The sequence below is a fragment of the Salarias fasciatus genome, chromosome 16 (assembly GCF_902148845.1).
Source record: "Salarias fasciatus chromosome 16, fSalaFa1.1, whole genome shotgun sequence".
Lineage (NCBI taxonomy): Eukaryota > Metazoa > Chordata > Actinopteri > Blenniiformes > Blenniidae > Salarias > Salarias fasciatus.
In genome coordinates this window covers 12715694-12738987 of record NC_043760.1, presented here as the reverse complement: position 1 = coordinate 12738987, position 23294 = coordinate 12715694, and the positions used below count along the sequence as shown (strand labels likewise).

The 23294-nt window shown below is 42.1% G+C and overlaps 1 protein-coding gene across 1 annotated transcript in view; it reads left to right on the top strand.

Annotated features, from left to right (window-relative positions):
* Positions 1 to 5246: 5246 nt before the first annotated feature.
* The window catches only part of tmeff2a (transmembrane protein with EGF-like and two follistatin-like domains 2a), a 141210-nt gene continuing 123162 nt past the window's right edge, over positions 5247 to 23294 (top strand). The window contains exons 1-2 of the mRNA XM_030111418.1: positions 5247 to 5800; positions 20782 to 20891. Of these exons, the coding sequence (XP_029967278.1) occupies positions 5608 to 5800; positions 20782 to 20891 (303 nt within the window). The 5' untranslated portion in view covers positions 5247 to 5607. The remainder of the gene's footprint in view (positions 5801 to 20781; positions 20892 to 23294) is intronic.

Here is a 23294-nt window from a genome sequence, read left to right as displayed (position 1 = left end):
ATTGGGGTGAGCAAAATGTTTACTTGTTGATAAAGGAAGATTCACTGCAAATCTGCTCCTCAAGGACGAATCAAAAACTGCACGCGGCTTTAATGCTCACGAGGAATTTTCAATTTGTGTCATTTGTGATTTTTTTTTTTTTGTACAAACAGCTTTGTAGCAAAACCTCAATTTGGTTTGTTCATCTGAGTTGTGGTAAAAAACTAGGCGGTTGCTTGCATAGTGCTGAAGAGACAGGTATCTATCAGGAAGATGGATGGGGTTAGTCGGACTTGGGGCTGGATGATACAGTGCATGTGTCAAATCAGCTGTTGGTCAACCATCAGCATTCTCAGAACTCCTTCAGTCAAGAAACGTCCCGATGCTGATGAAACACAGCAACTCAGAAAGGCCCAAGGCTAGCGCTTCTGCTGCCATCAGTGTTGTTATTAACCCATCCATCAACGCTCTAGCAAGGTTTCTGGACACGTCTCTCCAGGATGAAGCGCGCCTCGACACAAACTCCAAAAAGAGGATTTATAGCAACGCGAAGTGTCTTCGCCGTAAAAAGAATTGCCCCATAATTATGTTGTATAATTGAAGATTTTCGGTGTATTTTGGAAGACTGTCTACACGACAACAGTCCCTGGAGAGGGGGAAATCGCAACTTTTTGAAAACAGCTTATAACTTGGAACGTTTTGGTCTCCATGGAAACGGGGGATATCGCAACTTTTCTGAAATGCTGCAACTGCATCACCCGTCCACCTACAGCTCAACAGTTGAATGTGACAGCATAAGAATAAAAGTGGATGTTTTGCATCCACCACGTTTTGCGTTTTGGTTTATTCTGATTGCTAAAATGCAGAGAAGTAATTTTCACAGAGGTGTCAATTTCAGGGGCCACATGTAGCAACACAATGTCCAATAAAATGTCCAAAAGATGACTTCAGGGTGAAGAAGCACAAAAGAGATCATCTCACACATAGAAAACATGCAAACTCTAATCTGCAAATCTGCAATTCATTAAAAATAAGGCAACAAGTCCTCACAGTTCACTACAACATAGCGTAACCTCAGTATCAGCATCAACTCTCTGGAAAAAAAAAAAAGATGGATTAAAAATCTATTTGAGTTTTAAGCAGGAGCAGAAGCAACAGTTGAGTTTGCGTCCAAACACTGAATGCAATTTTTTCTCATAAATTATCTCATCTAAATGCCCTCAGTACTTTATTTCGCATTCAGTTATGGGTCTGCAGTGGATGTTACCTTGCCAGCAAATATAAAGTTTGCTGGGTTTCTTTTCCTGTTTCCCATGTAAATCCCCCTGTTCAGGGGGGGTTCCTCAGCTGGCCTTCCAGTGGGTGCTGGAGTACGTTTATGCCGTGATGTGCATGTGTAGAAGCAACATTCTCGAACAGTTACACTTTCCTTCATGTACACGGAGACAGAGATGTATCGTTTTCTTTATTAAGTTGCTTTTTTTGAGAGTTGTTTTCATGAAGTTGCATTTTCAGAGGCTCCATTGTCCAAAACGCGATGGAAAGGTTTTCGGTTTCACTTGAGAACCATGTTGGAAATGTAACTGCAGCTTACACACCAGTGTGACTGGATCTGTTTGGTTTCTCTCTCTTCGTGACATTTCCTGATAGTTGTGACTGACGCTGAGGCTATAATCTGCATTCTAGGAATATCCTTGATATTAGGAACTGTTAACAGAAAATGTTACACAACTGGTCAAACTAATACATTTCACTTCTGTCTTTACCAGCTCATTTTTTCTACTTTGTGTGTTTATACAGCCTTCCTGTTTCTGTCACTTTTGAATTTCCCATGCATGATATACATATTTTGTGCTGAACACTGTGCATTTCATTTAAAGGGAAAAAAAAAATGGTCTGAACCGCATCTCCTTCAGAGTTATTTGAAGTGGTGAAAATGAAACAGAGCAGGGACGTGACGGACTGTAAAACTGCTGTTCTCCCAGTGTGCAACTGAGAAATTACTGCCACTGCTTCTGCAGCTTTATAAGATGTTTGTGAGCTCTTAGCTTAGTGAGGGTTTTGTTGCAGTAATTGAACATGCATCGTGTTGCATTTATCACAGCTTTGCTGTGGAAGTAACAATTACAGAATGCTTCACAAGAGCTGACATGTTTTGTTTTGCCTGTTTTTGCTTCAATGGTAAAATTAGTTCTATCAGCATGAAGTCAAACAGTTTTTTTTTTTTTTGGTCCGGTTTTAGAGAAATGTACCACAAACATCCGTTCAGATTTTACACTGCTTCAGCGAAGAGAATGGACATGGTGCCAGTTCATCACACTACAATTTAGAAGAAAAAAAAAAAATGAAAGGTGGTTTGCAGGTATTTCAGATCTCACTAATACCTGCTGCTTCTTCTCTGTATCCTCGTCTCCTACAGAAGCTCTCCCTCCTTCAAAATTTGATTGAAGCCACTTCGCAAACTCCATTACACTAAAGCTGCGAGATTTTACTCATATTTGTCCCGCTGTTATTTCACACACTAAATTATACACAAATTTGCCTGGAAAGCAGTGACTGTACAGTGTTGCCCAAATGCTTCAGCGGACAAATAAAGACTGCCGGAAGCAAAGAAAAAAAGCAAAAAAAAAAAAAAAGGCCTGCTTTGAAATCCAAATTAGCTGAGTACAAAGGCAGCCTTGGGTTGCTTTTGCCACCACTCCACTAGTTAGCCTTCTTTTTGCAACTCTCCCTTGTCATAGTCTGACCCCGTGTTCACTTATTAATGTGACTTTTGTTGCTGTCCTTTTTGCAGAGACAACACAATTTTCTCTTTAAATGAGCATTACTATCAATTATAGGCTCTTTTTGTCGGGAGCAAATCTCGTTTTACCAGACAATTCTGCACGTTTGGAGAGATTTGGGAGCAGTGTTTCTCTCTGGAGTGTTTCTGCTTTTGTTTGACGTTAGTTTCATGATCACATCGAGAACACATACAACTTATGCATCAATTCAAGTGAAAACACATTGTTTCTCAGTCTTGATTTCAGAAATGCTGAAAACGATGGGCACTGTTGACTTTTTCAAAAAGTTGTCACTGGCACTGAATACTGTTTTCATATAAATGGACACCAAAAACACAATGAAAGTTTTCTGTTCTCACTTGAAACTCAAGATTTAAACTTTCTGACACTATATACCGTGTTCAGTTATTATATTTCAGTCCAAAAAACGCCCTTCTAGCATTTCAATCTATAGATATCAGGATGATTGAATGTTTTATATCAAACACGTATCTGCATTTAAGTTGAAGCTTTTACATTAGAAGTGTAAAAACTTTTGGGCTAAATAGAAAGAATTGGTCCAAATGGAAAAAAAAGAGCGTACCAAGAGCGTTACACAGAACATGGCTTCACAGAAATAACGAAAAAAAATCAGAGCTGAATGGTACAATGGTAAAAATTACACCCATGAAATCATGAAACCCAAACCGAAGATGTGTGTGTGTGTGTTTTTTTTTTTTAGCCTTTCCTGATACACTTCAATGAAAGTAAGCAGGTTGTTCCAGAAGAGCCTCCTCCAATGACTCCTGACATGTTGATAAATTATAATAAACAGCAACAGGCGTCGGAAGACATTGTTGGTGAATCTTTTCTCCAGGTATTGATGCTCACGTGTGACTCTGATGGTTTGCTTTGGCTATTTTAAACACTGTTTCCCTTTGGTTACAGTATCTGTGATATCTTGTTTCAGCTGCCCCCCTGTGGCTAAAGCACAAATTTAGGTGAACTGTAATGCAACATTAGTGTTAATTTATAATAATTCAAAACATTTCACTATAGTTTCTTGTCTTTTTTTTTTAATCTTGACAAAGAAAAAGCTTTTTTTTTTTAATTCTTGAAGATATTTATTGTAAACTCCCGTATCATTTAATTAACACCAAAAGTTTGTTTTCTGTCTACATTAGAACTTCTACTGTAAAAATGTCCAAACCAACAGAAGCTTCAGGTCCAGATCGAATTGTTTTTTTATTTATTTTTTTTCTTCTTTGGATGCAATTCCTCTAGCGGCTGTTGATGCCATGATGTCAATCTAAACGTGTAAATTAACCGAGACTTTCACAAGCGACTCGGCCTTGCCATGGGAATATCCCTGCATGAGAGATTTCTGGAACGTCCTCTCCGTAGCCATTATCACCCACGCGCCGAATCACAGCGGCGCATGCGTCCGGATGTTCCTGGACATTTACGTGCATGTGTGTGTTTTTAAGTGAATAACTAGCGTTCTGATCATTCAAGTGTCAAGCCATCAAAGCCCGACCGGCTTAGCAGACAGTTAATGTTTTCTATCCATAATATCATGAGGTCAAGTGTCTCTACGGGCATGACAGGCTCGGACAGCCACCCTTTTGTCTCCCCTACTGGGCTTTTCCACACACATGGCTTCTAATTTTCCCGGTTCAAACAGGGCGAGTGTTCTCAACCCCATGCTGGACGATGACCTCCTTCACAGACCTTTTCTTGCACTTTCTGCTGCCTTCATGGCCCAGAGCATGTCAATTACTCGCCTGCATCCCGCCCTGTGTGACAGCAGTAGCTTATATCCAAAAATACATGAATAATATTGAGGTTTTTTTTTTTTTCTTTCTCCAGATTGGCCTTAGGCAGAGACCCAGGAATAGCATTGGTGTCATTTCAAAGCGGAGCAATTATCCCAGGCCAGGCTGGACGAATCGATTCCTGCAGACTTTTTAAATGCTCCTGGCCAATTATAAAGGCAGTGCATCCTCTGCTCCCCGTGCTGCCAGTCCGGGAGGCGGCCACCGCCTTCTTCTGGATCTAACCCCCGAGCTTTCCTCTTTGTTTCTCCTTTTCTTTTATTTCGCCTCATATTTCCCCTTCTTTCCTCTCCACTGGAGAGAGAGAGAGAGAGAGCGACAGAGAGAGAGAGAGAGAGAGAGAACTGTTACTGAGGGGCGCCCCCTTCCTCCTCGCATCACACTCCACGTGATCATAACCAGCTGCTGGTGAGGGAGAGAGAGGAGAGAGAGAGGAGAGAGAGAGAGGCAAATACCAGCCGGCTGCGCCTGTGGAGGCAGCGCACATACAAAGTGAACGGGAGGACCGCTGCTCGTCTCAGCCGTGGATTCTATTGCGCAACTCTCCAAACCCTGCCCGTGGGATACTTTGGCTCCATCCTCTCCACTTTTGCAGCTCTGCCACCTTCCTCCTGTCATCACCCTCCTTTTGGTTTTTTTTTTTTATTTTTATTTTGTTTTTTTGCTTTCACATCTTCTCCTCCTTCCCCTCATCCCCTTTAAGCATCCTCCTCTCCCCGCTCGCCAAGTGGCCAACTTTTCCCCCTTCCGCTCCATCCCAGCACCTTTCCATCGCGTCCTTCCCCTCTTCCATTCCACTTATTATTGCAGCAGCAGCAGCTCAGCGGCGGCAGCAGCAGCCTCCCTCCGGATCGGGCGGAACCCGTTTGGTCAGTCTCCACGGGGCACTGCTACATGGGGCGCGCGGGGAAAAAATGCTCCGCCGTCGGTCTCTAGGCGCAACACTCAACCTGTCGGGATCGGAGTTGACGGTGCGCGTCTGCGTCTCTTCCGCACGTCGCCCGCGCGGCCGGGGCCAGTGAAAAGAGGAGATGGGTCCGTCCGTGACGGCGCGGGCGCCCTTGGAAGAGCCCCGCCGCCTGCGCCGGTGGAGCGGGACGACGGGAGGCTGCTGGCTCCGGATCACCCTCGTCTCCTTCCTCGCGACTTTACCTGTGGAGCAGCTGCGCGCCTTCCCGTCGTCCCTCAGCGACTGCCAGACGCCGACCGGCTGGAACTGCTCCGGTGAGAGTTTTTTTTTTTTTTTAATTATTCTTGATATTATAAGAAAACAAGCAGGAGTTTCTGTTTATCCGCTTCGTCTGGATGCGCAGATCGTCTTGTCCAAGTTGCGCCGGCGTGACGCTCGTCAAGGCGCGAGACCCCGATCAAAGTTTGGAGGAGCTCCCGTGACAGACGCCTCGTGCCGGTTATTTTTAATTTGCTGCTCGCGTCCTGCAGGTCTTCTCCTCTGAGGGGGGTGGCTGCAGGTGAGCCACCGGGGCTGCAGAGAGGATGCAGCTCTTTTTTTTTTTTTGGATTCGAGTTGGTCTCGGTTGTGTGGCGGCACCGCAGCGCGCGCACGCACCTGGCGGGGAGAAACGGGTCGATGATTTCGATCAGAGTGGAACCCATTAAGGATCTTTGTCTTAAAATAAAATAAAAAGGAGGGATTGGTTGCTGAATCGGAGAAGGGGAAAGGGGGTGATCGTTCTGAAAATGTGCGCCAGAACAACACGAAACACTTGAAATGCCTCTCATCATCGCCTCCTGGATGATTTTACATCTCGAATCAACTTTAATCAAGCGTGTTCGATTAATCGCACCGAGGGGAGGATTACACGTTTGACAGGCTTCTTGGGCACAGTGGTGGTTTGGATCAAGTGTTGCTCTAAATAAACCCGCAGTCGTGCTTTTAATAGGCCAACGTGCTGTAAACTTGTTTTTCCCTCCTCGGTGCGCAAGCACGAGAATAAAGAGGAAGGAGGAAGGAGGCGAATGCAAGAGGCTGATCGGACCGGGCTGCACAGCCTTTGCACCCCTTTAGTAAATCATCCGACTGTGCCGCCATATATTTCCCCTGTCGCCCGTCCAAGTCTGAACCCTTAAAATAGCTCCAAACACACACACACACACACACACACACACACATGGGCAGCAGCACTATTGATATTATAGCTCATCATAACAGGCTGCCATCCATATGGAGTCAGTGCTGGCAGTTAGTGGCTGTAGCAGCCTGAAAAGAAGCCAATGAATGACATTTTAATGAAAAGAAAGGGAATAGGGAAGAGGGGAGGCATACCCACCATATATTAATAATATGAGCTATGTGTGAGGATATTTAAGGAAAGAAAGAAGAGAAGGCTCGGAATTGTCTCTCGCAGAGGTTAACTCTTTATATCCAAATGAATTTGATTGGGATTAATTAAATCAAGCTTAATTAAAGACAAAAATGAGAAATCTTTCTGTTAGTGTCACCTTCAGGAGACTCCTGTCACCTCGAGGTGTGAGCGCCAGTAAATCAAATGGTGAGTTAAGAGTTTTTCAGCTCAGAGTTATACAGTTTAACTCTGAAGATGTTCCGAAAAGCTCCGGTAAGCATCAGCGCCGGTAATGACCGGTCAATCCCAACACCTTCCTGTGCCGGATCATGCTGTACACCACTTTGCGTCCGCTGTCCATCTCGGGTGATGATTTGCAGCGTGATGCATGATAATGGTGCACATCCTGGCCAAACACACACCGCGCTCGCCTACCTTCCCCACTTACTGACATACTCTCGTGCATTTCGACGGAGGCTTTTATCCAGCACGCCTTGAGGAGGCTTAAGTGCATAGGCTGAGAACACTGCATGCATACTCGCACACATACGTATGCATCCAGCAGTCATTAGGATTAATAGAAAAGCGCAAGTGGCAGCCCACCGTGAAAAAAACAAGAACCTTTCCTCTACAGCAACCTGAATAATAGGCTGGCAGTATTTGCACACGGCGTAATTATCCTCTTGTCTGCATATTGTGCTTTTTTTTTTTATTATTGAAAAACAACACTAATGTGTGACAGTTGTCCATCTAGTGAGAATGACACTGAAAAGACACTGAGCTCATCATTAAACTGTTTTCCAGGCAGACAGATAATTATAGGCGGTAGTTAGGAGGGGAAATGAGGGACCACTCTCAGCAGTGCTGTATTTGAACAAGTGTTAAATGAGTTTTTGTTTAAAGGAATAAGAGACAAACTAAGAAAGGAAAAGAACTTGGTTTGACAAAGATTGTCATTCTGTTTGGTGTGCATCTGTGGACGGCTTGAGGGACTGCCACTGAAGCCTGCACTGAGGCAGAACAGAGGATCCCAAAATGATTCTGACACTGAGGGAGTCTTTGTTCTGCCGTGAATGCAGCACAGTCTTGAGTTTTTGGTCTTGAGAGAGAGAGTGTGTGTGTGTGTGTGTGTGTGTCATTAGAATAAATGCCATTTGTAAAGTTGCACAAGTCAGGAGTTGTGAAAACACGAGCTCTAACTGTGTTAACCGAAAAGAACGCTTTGCAAATGCTTGCATTGTTTCTCTTTTCAAATCTAGAATACACGAGTTGGGTTTTTTTTTTTTTTTCCTTGGGTATGGAATTTCTTTATCTTTACAAGGCTTAAACGTGATGAATGAAGTGAGAAATACTGTTTTCACATGTGAGATTGAAAGGTTTGTCATTTCTACATTCTGCACTCAGTGAGACAAGTGGAAATGACGGCTGATTTATCGCCGTATCACATTCCCAGAAGGTTCACAGAACACTGAAATAGATTTTTACTGTTGGTACTGTAACTCAAGAATATTTCCTTTCCCTGCTATGTTGTGTTTGGGACATGAAGAGCTCATTCAGTCAAAATATGATTATTTTTGTACATTTTGTGTCATGAATTGGCCAGAAAAAACACATAGTTTTTTTAATCTTAATATTATCTACAGAGTGTCATTACTTCCAATCCATAGTCTCCTGGGACTTGAGAGTTTCAGAGTTCAGAGTTACTCTTAACAGCAAACACCAACCTGATCGTCTGTCCATAGGAATGCCTGTGTACTCGGCATCGTTGATGTTTATTACATGTTGTTCTCTTTGTTTGTGGTTTAATTGCATCGTTTTCGTCGGATATTGTAAAAATGCAGATTGCTGAAATGATGCGTTTTCACTGGAAACATTGTCGTGTAGACAAGACCCCAGACTTCCTTAAGGAAGTGGAATTGCTTTTGCATGTTTGATAAGTCAGTATTTTGCTTGCCTTTAGTTCCACTGTGATGTTTCAACAAATCAAAGACTGGAAAAATAGGCTGTCTCCCTCGCGCTTTTTTGAAAGGCAATCTGAGGGTTTGTCCATGTGTGGCCGATACTGATCAGTCAGTCACACCTAAAGCAAGATGCGAGATTTTAAGCTTCGAAATGCTGCACTATTGAATTTAGGCTTATCTGTATGTTACATTTTGCTCAACAGCGCTTTGAAACATGTTATGTAATCCTATAGGGGCTCTGCAGGGATATACGTACCTTGAAAGTATCATGGAAATGAAAGCATCCTCTCTCAAGAGGAATGGTGAAAACCTGATATGTTTTTTCCTTCCTTGCTGGTGGTTCTGAATTTATGCGTGGAGCTGTAGGTGAAATGCTTTTTCTTTGAGTTATTCATAATTACATATTCAACATAATAAGCCCTGTGATGGACTGGCGACCTGTCCTGGGTGCACTCTACCTTCAGCTACTGTCGGCTGGGACCAGCTCCAGCAACCCTGAACTCCATGGAACAGCTCAGAAGCCGGATGGACTCGGTAATGGAATGCAAACTACTGTTTGTAATCTCATCTCTGCTCGTACCTCTCTGCCCACCTGGTGGTAATTTGGTGTGTTGTTCGATGCCGAGCATGCTGCGTGCAAATTATTTATCAGAGATTGATTTCTATGAGCAGCTGCTCACTTCTTAGACATTGTACCAGAAGCCAATTGCATAAGCTTAAAGGTGGCAGAGTTCTCCCTGAAGCACTGAGGGAAAAATGCAATATCGGAGTTTTCCTTTAAAGTTTGCAGCATATAAGATTAATGCCACTTTTTGTGTATTAGGAGGCCGTACAGACCACACGGTTTGGTCGCCATTTAATCTGCCACATCTGCGTTATCACATCCTTTTTTTTAACAAACAAAGCATTTTAAGTCAAGTCTTAGTTTTGCCAAACCAAAATCTACCCAAGTTATCGACTCGCACGGGCACAAATACACGAGTTTGTGTTAAAAACGAGCTCATTGAACAAGAACGGTCCACTCTTTTAAGATCCACTGGGCAGATTTTCAAACAACACAGCTAAATGTGCATTTAGTACCTTGTGTAATTATCATAATTACACAATCATTGGCATTTTGCCCTTAATTGTTTGGCTTGTGCTACTTCAAATAAATGAGCATAGTTTTTGTTGTCTTTTACAAAGGGAATAGGGGATTAATGCCAGCAATCAGATTACATCCTGTGGCCATATTTTTTACGCTCAAGGAGTTATTAATCTCATCCCGACAATCAGTTCATTTGAATCACAGAATAGTGCTTTGTAATAATGGCGTTGTATAAAATGTCTGCCATTCAGTACAGCTTTTCGGGGGGGAAATTCCTGTGAAGAAGCACGGATGCCTTTCTTCAGTGAATACCTCTGCTATTGTTAACTCTGAACTGGCGTGTGATGCTCTGATAGTTAAAGTGACATGGATGAGTGCAAAATATGCAAAGCCGCCTGTAAATCCCATCAAGTGGAGTGAATTACCGGTAGCGTGGAGCGAATCGGCCATGTGCTTTCAAGATCTGTCAACACAGCGGTCAGCAGTGCTTGTCGTGCACGTTGCTCCGCAAGGCACCATTTGCTCAGTTTTCAAGTGATAGTGCAGAACCTTCGTTGTGCGATCGTTTACATGACAATGGTGCTTGCAGCCACTGAAAATGCAACTTTTTGAAAATGGTGAAACTTTGCTAAAATGCTCTGTCTTCATGTAAATGGGGTGAAATCATAACTTTCTGAAAATGCGCTTCTACGAAGAACACGCCACCATGCACACCGTGGCAGTAGTAAACAGTTCTGCATGTGTTGTTGCACAATGACAAGAATGGCGGCCTCCAGAGTGCCATGGCTCTCAGTCCATATTCTCCTGGCTGTTTGTTTCGTTGCAGTCCAACTTGGTTGTCTGTCCATATGGATGTAGGAGCACTCGCCATTGTTAATGCTTATTGCGTTCCCGTCCTTGGGGTCCTGACCCTTTGGGCTGCTTGGGAGACTAAGTTCAGGGGGGGTTGAGACTTGGCCCTATTTCAGGTTTTTTTCATTTTGTGAGGGGTACCACAGGGTTTCATGCTCAGTCCACTTCATTTTACCCTATTTAACCCGGCTTGTCAAACCCCATTTTAGCTCAGGGGCACATACAGACCAATTTCATTATGAGTGGGCCAGACCTGGAAAATAGAGCCATGATAACCCTTAAATCTAACCTCTAAGCGTTTCTTTGTTGAGTATGTATGTTAAAAATGTCTAAATTTTCACAAGATCAAACAATTACAACCTGAACATGACTACAGTCTCAGTCCCGTCCAATCCAGTCCAGTTTATTTATAAAGCACTATTAAAAACAACAATGTTGACCAAAGTGCTGTACAAATAATAGAAAACAATAGAAACTATAGAAATAGACATACAAATATTAATAAGACAACATTGGCAACTTTTCAGTAAAATACAGTCTCACATTAGTTAAAAGCCAAAGAAAATAAATGAGTCTTAAGGCAGGACTTAAAAACAAGAAGAGAATCTGATTGTTTTATGTGCAGCGGTAAATCATTCCACAGTTTGGGACCGATAGCAGAAAACGCTCAATAACCCCTACGTTTGAAATTTGTGTCAGGAACCGCAAGTAGAGCCTTGTTTGCTGATCTAAGGCAACGTCCCGGCACGTAATGCACCAACAGTTCAGATAAATACGGTGGGGCAAGTCCATTCAAAGATTTGAAAACAAGTAAAAGAATTTTAAAATCAATCCGGTAGCGAACAGGAAGCCAATGAAGTGACGACAACACTGGCAATCATATTTCCGTGTGCCAGTCAAAAGGCGTGCTGCGGCATTTTGGACGAGCTGCAGACGCTTGAGTAAACTCTCCTCAATGCCGGCGTACAGAGCGTTGCAATAGTCCAGCCGAGTTGTAACGAAAGCATGAATCAGTATTTCAAAATTGTGTCTTGAGAGGAAAGACTTTACCTTAGCCAGTTGTCTCAAATGGAAATAACTTGACTTCACAACAGCACTAATTTGCTTATCAAGCTTGAGGTCATGGTCTTTGTTAACACCAAGGTTGGTAACAGTGGGCTGAACAAACTGAGTCAAAGTCCCCTAGTTAACAGGTTTACTGCTGGCCTTATTAGGACCAACCAGAGGAACCTCAGTTTTACTGTCATTGAGACACAAAAAGTTTTCTGACATCCAGTCCTTAGTCGCATGAATGCACTTCAAGAGTTGAGCAGCCCTGAATGAATCTTCACACTTCAGAGGTCCATAGATTTGACTGTCATCAGCATAAAGATGGAAGGACACACGAAACATCTGTAGAACATGAAGCCAGTTTTAATAAAACCTTTGAGAGTATATCCTCATGCTATGTTACGAGCATCACTGAAGTCCCAGCTTGGGCTCAGTTCTTTGTCCGCTACTCCTTAGATATGTGTTTTTAAAAAAAGAAACACGTTTTCTTTGTAAGTTTTACAATTTACTTTGCTGTTTGGCGGGCCGGATTAGAGTTTGGTTTGGACACCCTGAGCTTCAGATCATAGCAGAGGGCTTCATTTCCACATGTCCAAAACAAATCTCATAAGACACGTGAAAGTGTCCGTTACATTCATTTAAAGGGCTCCTGATTTTGTATGTCAGCTGCATTTGTCTTCACAATAATTTTTGGCAAACATAAGATGAGACCAGGGGGTTTGTAGCCTTTCTTAGGAACTTTAAAAGTTGGATATGAAAAAAAAAAGATCTGAAATGACTGCTTTGAAATGACTAATTGGTAATTAGCTGGATTTTTTATTTATTTAATAAATAATGTATTTTTTTGTCCTTGTGGAGAAAAAAAAAACACTTGTGAAGACATTGAAAGACTTTGTTCTCAGACTTTTGGTTTGAAAGATTCTACGCGTGAATAATGTGTCTTAATGGGATCCGGACCTCTCCTTAAAAACCTGTTGCAAAGGTTAAAAAAGGAAACCGTTGGTCCCCCAGCATGAAGGAGGTCAAGAGAGGATGTCTCACCACTGTGGTTGTTCTGCCTTCATTATTAATTCACTCTACTTAATTATTGAGCAGTGCAATGCTTGAAACAGGTGTGGGTGGTGGTGCTGGTGGGGGGTGGGGGTCGACTCCTCGCTCCTCTTAGTGTAGTGAAATTCCAGGTAGATAGGAGGAGATGCATTTGGCTGACAAGCTCCTCTGCTTTAGACAAGTAAGTGCTTCGCTTGCCATCTTAATCGTTAGCATATAAACATTACCTTTTCAATATTTGATGTTTGCCAGCTTGTTTTCGTTAATTATTCAGCTCACTGTAATCTCCTCCTGGAACGGCGGGGCGGGAGCAGGAAGTATAAGTTTCCCTGGGTTCTGACACTCAACCTGTATCAAGCAGCACCCATTAACGTTAGGAGAGAGATGAGAAAGAGAGAGAGGGAGGGAGAGAGGATCGGAAACAAAAAGGGGAGAGCACACCGTGCAATAACATGACGTCTTTTCAATAAACTGGGACATCAGAATTCATCAAATGAGTGATCAAGTATTTACGAATATAATGAGATCTATTATTGGATTGATTTGGAGACCTTATATGGAACTATAAATTCAAATCAAATAGTATTGTTCTTTATCGAGATATGTATTGTATTATTGTATTGTGGTTCCCTTCAATCAAATATAACTTAATATGAATAAATACGGCGTGGGGGGGTGGGGGGGGGGGGGGGGGTTGCAATTAATCACAATCAATTCACAAAAGTAGTGCTTTTGACAAAATGCCACATTTTAATTGACAGGCGTGATTAGTTCCCCCGGGGCAGACGTCACGTGCATAGAAAATCAATGAAAATATGGCCAAAAAACATCAAAGTCAACAAGTTTAGCCACTTTCCTCTCCCTGGGTGAGAAAGCATGTGTTGCCTTTAGTTATAAATGACAACATTTCACCACCAAAAAAAAAATTGCACTGTCTTCACAGTGACAAATTTATTTTAAACCTAGGTTCACTGTGATGAATTATAACTATCAACCTAAAGGTCTTCTGATCATTCTGAGTTGGTGAAGTATTGTTTGCCAGTAATAATCTAACAGTATCTCATTATATTTCACCCTCTTATTACAACTCAGTTATGATCTTTTTGATATCTATTTCCCTGCAACAGATTTAGTTATTTTGTCAATACGAGAAAAACTGCTAATCATAACATTTCAATTCATTTTGACTTTCAGCTTCTCGATCCTGCAGTGATTCAATTTCTTTTCCTTTCTTGTGGTAATTGTTAATTTCTGTTTGTAATTTCTTCTAAAGTTGGCATAATAAGACTGACAGCTTCTGTTTTTTCCATGTTGATATTGAAACGTCTAATTTGTTCTGGTGTATCAAGCACATGTTTTCGTCACTGTCAGCCGACTAATTGAGACCGGTGCAGTTTTCTGAAACCGGTTGGCCCCACTGTTTCTGAAATGCGATCACTGTGAAGCATTTGGTGTTTGGTTCTGTGATTTACATCCAGAACAAAAGCTGATATGTCATTTTTAAAGAGTTCACAGAAACAGTCCCTTTGGTGGCGCTACGGTGTTTTCAAGTCTTGATTGCACTGATGTTTGGAAGACTGACTGTTTATGAGCGATGTTTGTATTTCTCTTGCTTTTGTAGAAGGTCAAAAATATAACAGGCAGAAAAACAGACACCTATTTAATTTTGTCTTCATGAAGTTACTTCCCATGCATACTAATCTCAGTAAACAGGCGCTATTCCACATCCAGCCACTAGAGGCGCTTGGCGCAGGTGGTGTACAGTAGAATGAGGCCGCAGAGGAAGAATAAACCTTCTATGTGGAGTTAAACCAGCTCAAATTCTCCTCTTTTCTCCGCCACAGGTTAGTGAAAGTTCACTGAAATGAATGTAAACAGCAGACAGTACTGGCTGAAAGTGTTGTTTATTGAGTAGATCGTTCGAGAATTGTGAGAAAAAGCAGTAAAGACGGTCTGCTAATCAATGCTAATGCTAATGCTAGCAGAGCTGGATATCTGGAGTAGTGTGAGAGAAACAGCTGAGAGACTTTCAAATTGAATTTACTTTGCACCTTCTGGAAATGGTCTTTCTAATGTTAAAACCGTGTTTGGTGGATACCAATTTAGAAATTCCATATTGGAGGTGACTGAGTGAAAAGGCACCATTAGAGGGAACTACATACTCCGGTCAGCCTTTCAATATACCGGTATATAGGAAACGAGTAGTAAAAGTCCATAGTGCTTGGTTTAAAGTGTATTTTATTGGGATAAATAAGGATTTTGTGAGCAAAATGTGTGAATTAGGTTTTGTAGAGACTGTAAAACAATAGTTAAGCGTTAGAGAAACAAGTTCATGATCTTAATTATACTCTTCAAGTAATTATTGGAGAGAAAATAGAATGTAATAAATTAGGATTGTCCAAAAAGGACGTTATGGGACTGAAGATGATGGCCATCTGTTACACTGTGTGACGCCTGATTCCTGTCGGAAGAATAGACCTTACTATGTGGAGTTATCCAGCTCAACGTCCGTCTCCTCTGCCTTCCACCGCAGCACGTTGAGACTTTTCCACACTGCTGCGTTCTGATCATATTGTCAGAGGGGCAACACTTCTTCAAGTTTTTTCTGCAAAGGTAACAAAAAGTGACAGTTTCATATTCTGATAAAAACATTTAATTCTTTCTAGTTTTATTTCAAATTGTTTTTCTCTCTGTTTTTCAATATCTTTTGACTGAATTTTCTTAATTTTTGTTTTTGACAGTAGACTACCCGTACGACCTTGAGCAAGTATTTCACAACCACACAATTTGTAGTTTGGAGTGAATGTCTCCTCTGTACTGTGATTACACACACACTCACACACACACACACACACGCATGCGCATATGTCCATTAACCAGAAGACACATTGCATTGACTTGCGTTCATTTCCTGCAGACTTCTTTCTATATTGCCAGAGTGTAAACCTCCACCTCAGTAACACACACACACACACACACACACACACACACACACACACACACACACACACACATACACACACACACACACGTGTCCATTATCCTCTTGACACATTGCATTGGCTTACATTAATTTCCTGCAGACTTCTTTCCATATTGTGTGAGTGTACGGACCCTGCAATATTAATAAATGTAGGCGTGTGCACGCATGCACATCCGCATGTGTATTTTAACACACACCCACACACACACACACACACACACACACACATGCATTTGTTCATTATCTTCTGTGCAGATTGCATTGACTTGCATTCATTTTCTGAGAGTTTAAGGTTCTCGACACAGTATTAAATACACACACACACAGACACACATACTTTACCGAAACACAATGCTTCCCGAGACAACCAGCAGCAGGTCCCCAGAAAAGAGCTGATACTTCCGATCACTTGTACACACGTAGCCAGTAATATGATTGCCACCATAACAATGCCCCTCTCCAGTGAGTATCATCCACATGCCAGCTGCCTGGGTGCCAATTCTTTTCTTTTTTTGGTGGCTTTTCAGACCGCCTCGCGTGGCCCTCTCCGAAGGGCTGAGGGCTTTGTTCCACCCGTGCACTTCAAGCGTCGAGACCTCTCATGTGACCGTTCTTGGCCGGGTGATTGTATATTTGCACAGAGAGCTCACACTTTACGGTCGTTCAGGCTTCTGGCAAATAGCAGGTTCGTTTTAGCACTGGCTCCTCTTCCTCGGGGTATTATTGCCTGATAGTTTGTTTCATGCCAAGGAGGGCTTTCAGAAGTGGGAAAGAGCGTCGCCTGTTGCCGCTGGGTTACAGAAGGTGCTGCAGAAGGGTTCATTATGAGAATACGTCTCTGAATCGCATTGAGACGAGCTGGCTCGCACGGTGGGAACGGACATTGAGAATATTTTTTTTTTCTCTTTAATGTACCCAAGTCTTGCCAGTGAAAAAAAAAATGGTTTGCATGAACTTTGCCAGTTGTTTTCTATAAGAACAGATCTTGTGAGACTTCAGTATTCAGCTTTTCTAAGGTTGCTTTGATAGTTTTTCATAGAAATTACCTGTAAAGGAAGATTTCACATGAACTTTGGCATGATTTTATCCTGATCATTCAAATAATAACTACGCTGTCGTAACACAGCTTGAACTCTTTCATCATTGGCTCAGTTGTGTCAAAATGGAGTTTCTGTTTGAGATCTCTTTAGTGGTCGATTATGAGATTTAATCCATGCAGATTTATTTCATGATGTGCTAAAAGCTCAGCGTTGCTCAGTCTTTAACTGTTGTCTAACAGTAATAACCATCAGGACATTCTCAGTTTGTCTTGTTTTGAGTCAAATAATTTGCATGCATAGTTTTCTCATTTAAATGATTCTCCTTGAGGCTCTAAAGCTTGATCTCAGACAGATAAATGAACAAAAGCCTGATTGTTTATCTGTGAACATCAAAGATGAACATCTTTGATGTTTACGCCCTGCTTCAGATTCCAGTTTCTCCACAGTTTCTGAACTCCGGGCTCTTCTTGACTTCCTGTCTTGTTTTAATTGATGCTTCAGTAAACAGAAGAAAACTCCAAAACCTAACAGCTACAACAAAAAATCCAAATTAAAATGCCTTTTTTAACCTAAATTCCATGGTTGAAGTTCTTCTCTTTGTTGAGGCAAGATGTGGTCTGTGTACAAATCTGTTGTCAGCGGAGATTTTTATTCTTTAGGAGTTAAGATAGAAATGTCTCTGTCTTTAATCATTCTTATTGGCTAATGTTGGTTTACTGTTTGACCCCAGTTACCTTGGGTTTCATTTGAAATGTTGGCCTTCAATGGTTCCTGGCTGTAAACACTCGTTGTAGTGACCTGGAATCAGTGTCGTTTCGTTCCAGGAAAATTTTGCATTCAGACAGATATATGGGAATGCCTGAAATCCTTAAAATGTTTGAGCAGGACACTAATCAGTTCAGAATAGTTGTGGTTGTAGTACCACAGCAAGAGCATCCAACAAACGGTAAAAAGCTTCTTTTAAACTGTATCAGTCTGTCGGTGTGTTTAAAATGTGTCGCTCTATGTGATCCGGATGATTCCACACGTGAACATTTTATGTGGAAATTAAAAAAAAGTTTTCTCTGTTTCCATCAAGACACAGAGCAGTACTTTCGTTGCTGTTGTAAACAAGCGGCCAAAAAGCAAAAAAAATGTGTTGTTTTTCCTATGAGGCTGTTTGAATTATATGTCTTTTGTTGTGAGCTACCGTATTTTCGGCACTATAAGGCTCACTGGATTAATAGGCGCACAGTCAATGAATGGCTTTTATTAAAAAAAATTTCATACATGGGGCGCACCACGTTTTAAGGCGCATAGGATGTATAGAATAGTATGAGAGAAATACATATTGGCAGCCTAGGTGGTTACATTCCCAGTTGAAATGTGTGAGTAAAGCGACATATCAGAGCCAGTTTGACTGAGGATCCTCTTCACGGATATGCAGCTCAGAGCGGCCGCGACTGGTCCAACTCGCTTGGTCACCGGGGTTCAGCCAGCTGCGGTCTCCTGAGTGAAGTGCCCCACCGACAGCTCAGCCGCAGCCGGCCAGCCGCTCCCGGCGTCCCGGCGGTTGGGCTGCCGGGCGGGGCCTGGCCGTTCTCGGAGTCGCAGCATGCAGGCTGCCGCCCGGCGTCCAGCCGCTTCCCACGTCAGCCGGCTGTGCAGCCGCGTGCCGTGCTCTGTGCTTGGGAGAGTGGAGAATGTACCTGAAGCTTCATGTTTGCCGTTCTGTTTAAACTAGCTAGCTTAGTAGCTTAGCAAGCAGGGGTTGTTTGTTCATGTGATCAGGGTGATTACCGTAATTCCCGCAAAAAAGGCGCATGAAATTATAAGGCGCTCTGTTGGATTTTGAGAAAATTACAGGCTTTTACGTGCGCCTTATAGTGCATAAAATACGGTAATCCAGTGTAGGTTGACTCATGACACCATCTTGTGGCACACAGTGGTACTACGCTGATAATAAATCCTGGAAGTAAGGAAACCAAACTGTATGTGCACTTTTTTCAGAATGTTTGAAATTACATTACAGTTTATGTTGTTCATATTTATTATATCCAAGGGAGAACTTGATCAACAAGTATTATAAAGAGTGTAGAACTACGATCACCATATTTCTTTACCACTCAGTTGAAGTGCAAACAACTGATCAAAGATTTGACCTTGATTTTGTGGTTTACTCAACCTAAGCCAACAGAGTAATCTTACTACTCATTTAAGTTGGTGTTTGTGTAAATGTGCTACACACAAATCTGGTATTATCTTTCTTTTAACTCTGCTCTGAGTCATTTCCTTCAGGAAATATCAGACTCTTTCCAAATACGTACTTGTCCTCGAGATAAGTATCTGCACGCCACGATGCTCGGTGTAAATCAGGCTGTGTGCGCGGGTCTTTTCAGGACATGGTCACCATAACCAGCTGCTTGCCGCAGCTCATAACACCACTATAAGAGCAATGACAGCGTTCCGACAAAGTAGGGCACAAACCTAAATGCCGAGCCGAAACTTGCAGCCACTTTTGTTAAAGCCTGTTTCAAAATGCCAGTCATATTTTTGAATAAATAGTCTGTTAATATGACAGAAAACTGAGTGATTACTTTAACTCCATTGCAGATATTTAGTGAAAATGACCACAGCGACACAGATAAATTCATGTTCAACTTTTTTTTTTTTTTTTTTTGTTATTTTTGTTTCATATCAGACAATTTATGCAAATACTTGCAAACGACAGTGATGAGCTAATAAGTACACTGGTGTGCGAGTTGGGCTTTATAGTCTCTCAAGACTAATGCAGCAGATTGCAGCGCTGCATATTAATGTTAGATATTTACACTAAGTTCTACACAGTATAAACAAACGGAGAGGAGAGGGGAGGGGAGGGGAGTCCCCTTTGGGGAGATTAAAAACTAAACATTGCTCTATCCCTTCTTGTTTTCATCAGCAATTTTGCTTAACTGAATGTAAATCACCCATTTTACTCACGATCACTTTAGCCAGTGGAAATTTTGTTTTTTTGTTTTTTTATTTCACTGTTGATTTGAATTTAGATCGAAAACACAAATTTGGCAATTTTTCCTGTTTTTTTTATTTTTTTAAATCCAAGCCTAACTTTGGGTCATGTGTAGACCCTCGTGCTTTGCAAATGGGGTCATGCTCTTGGAGTGGCTTTTTGTAAGCGATCAGTTCAGGTAGACTGATAGCCCTGAGCCCAGTCCTCAGCCTCATGGCCACGTGACTCCCTGATTTGATTCAGGATGCTTTGTTGGAGTCATTTGAGATCCCTAACGCAGCCTGAATCGGATCAGACCCCAGGTTTGCCTCTCCAGGACGACAACGCCCCGGGACTCGGTCTTGCCTTACACAAACAAATTATAAAAGGGAAAGTCATTAAATCAGTGGGGGAAAAAAAACAAACAAAGCAACACACAAAAAAATGCAGATGCTTCGATAGAGAACATAAAATTATGCACATCTTATTCTGCTGTCACCAGATGTCACCTTGATTAAACACCTGGGAGATTTTTGGGCCAACAAGTCAGACGGCACTCTACACCAATCGTTAAACAGCAAATGTAAAAAAACACACACACAAACACACACACACACACACACACACACACGCACACGCACACGCTACCCCAGCCAGCGAGTGGTATTCTTTTTTTTTAAAAAAAAGCGTTGTATCATTTTGGCAGCTAAGGACAAAGACTGTACGAGCGTTGTCTTTTCAAACGGCACAGTGTGTAATCAGAGGGTTGCGCGGCGCTGTGGGAGCCATGACTAATGGCGCCCGCTCATTACGGATGACCCTGGACGGGGCTCGGGCTGGAGCGGCTCCGGGGCCGAACGCCGGAGCACTTTATCACTCACGTCTCTCTCGCTCTGGCTTTGCTCCTCCAGGTTTCGATGACCGGGACACAGACCTGTTCCTGTGCGACACCAACACGTGCAAGTTCGACGGGGAGTGTCTAAGAATCGGGAACATGGTGACGTGCATTTGCGATTTCAAGGTAAGACCTCACGTTTCTTTTATTTTCATTTCTTGTTGAGTGTTTATCTTGCTGAATGCTTCCATGCTGGTCCGTCGACGTGTTGCTGGGGTCTGCATTGGGAGATTTTTATGCTGAAAGCCCTAAAAAATTGCCTTCATCTATCATTTTTTGGCTATGACCGGATTTTTTTTTTGTTTTTGTGGTTTCTAAGCTTGTTGTCCAAACGTGACATCTGTGGAGTACATACATAAGAAGTAACACATCTCAAAATATTTGTATGTCTAGTAAACACACCAACAAATAGTGAGCTCCTCCAGCTTTCATTTATTTCTTTTATCTCCAGTACCTTTCACATTTATGAAAATGGGATATGCATGTTTGAAAGCTGCACTTGATGTTATCTGCTTTTGAGTCTATTTAAAAGTATTTTCTATTCATTACCTTGAAAATTCCGCTCTTAATTTTATTTCAGTTATCTTTTTTGAACAGATTTTATGACTTATTTTCACAGGACTTTTTTTTTTTTTAAGAAAAAATGTAATTATATTAAGTGGTAGATTCCTGTATTTCAATCAAGAAAACAGTATTTTTACTATAATGTCACATCTGATGTATACAATCCTTAATCAAGCATTGTAATGTATAATTTCCTAATTTGTTAACATTTGTTCCAAATTAATCATACCAAGTAAATAGCAATCACTGAGTACAGAATACATATTTGTACCATATAATGAATTTTATGAATTATTTGGTACAAATAGGTACATCAAACTTCTCAATCAAATACTGTGACACAATGTTAGATCAGATTCCATTTGATAATAATATACATATCATAATGTTGGATTTCAGCGCTCAATAATTCTTTTGAAAAATCCAGGAAGAAATATGTTGAATGAAATTTGGTTGAAAATAATGAAATCAGCGTAATTTTGGTCAATTTTGCATTGCGAGCTTGATTAGATTCAATATTATCAGCAAACTTTTAAAAAATTAGTAATAATTAGTTATTAGTTATTTCAATAAGTGTCCCGTTAAGGGTCAAGATTCTTCATTCATGTGGCTCAGGTTCTCAGAACAAAGCTCACAATTATGAAGAAAATTCAGCTTTTTATTGATGTTTTGGAAATGTTTGTACACTTGTAAATTTACCAATAGAGCTTCCTTTTACTATCAAAGCCGTTTGATTTGGTTTTTCTCCTCCAAATCGCATGAATCACCGAGAGCCGCCTTCTTCATTATTTAATCCATCACGTTTACCGTCCTTTTCATGGGACACTTTCTGTGTGTGGAGTCGTCTTTTCTGTGGCATCTTAACAATCTGGATCAATGCACTAAAATAAAAGTCTGACACATTTTATAGATTTCTGAAGGATCACAGCTGTTGGAGGAAAATGCATCCTTTATGACTGGTCAGAAGTTTTTAAACATGCACAAGTAAGAGCATACACTGTTGAATCCAGAGCGGTCTCGGCTCTATATGTCTTTATCTGCTGGTGTTCGTTGATCAATTTTCCAGAAATGCTGTTGGGTTGAGCGGCGGTATATTTTCCGTGTCGGGCAATATTTCAAAATCTTATATAATAATCAAGTTGGATCGAAAGCCATTGTCTCGATTAGACATTGTTAGCCCCGGGGGGAAGGTTGTCGGGCAGCACGAGGCCAGTTTATAACTCCCAGTGAAACCCTATGTCACTGCCCCGGCTCGCTGCACACTCTCCACGTTCATAAACAAAGCCGCCGCTGGAAGCGAGGACTGTAAGGCCCTCGTTAATGGCATAAATCTGGGAAATTAGGCTGTTCTTGATAATGACTCATACTTAACTTTACGACCAGGCCGCCGTAATAAAAACGGAGCAAGCCAGTCAGCCGGATATTGATTTTGGCGTAACGTTTGCAAGCTCCTGCCGACGAATGCGCCGCGCGGGGCCCCGGGAATAAATGAAGCTCCGCCGATGAGATCCGCCGGCACGTGTTCCCATCCGTCGCCTTTATCAGCGCGTCATCGGCGCGAGCAGGCACTGCGCGGGCTGACACTCGATTGGTCACCGGCTTTTATCTCAATTTCGTACTTCCCCGGGAGCAAACGTTAACAGAGGCCCGCAGATAAATGACATTACGGCTCCATCCCTCTTCGGGAGATCTCACACTGATACCGCCGTGCACTGAGGCGCTCTCTGTGCTCTCAAGAAAATAAAAAAAAAAAAAAAAAGAGAGAGAGAGGAAAGAGCGGGTCACACCGCTATTTCTGGCTTTAATGCCACGAGTCCGGGGTCAGCCCAGCCTCGGACGTGTGTGGCGTTCCCGCCGTCGCCGCTTCGACAGGCGTGCAAACACGACCCTCCGCACCCCGCACTGGCCGCCGCGCCCGGAAATAAGCAGTCGCTCCCAATCAGCGCCACACACGTCCGAGGTTTC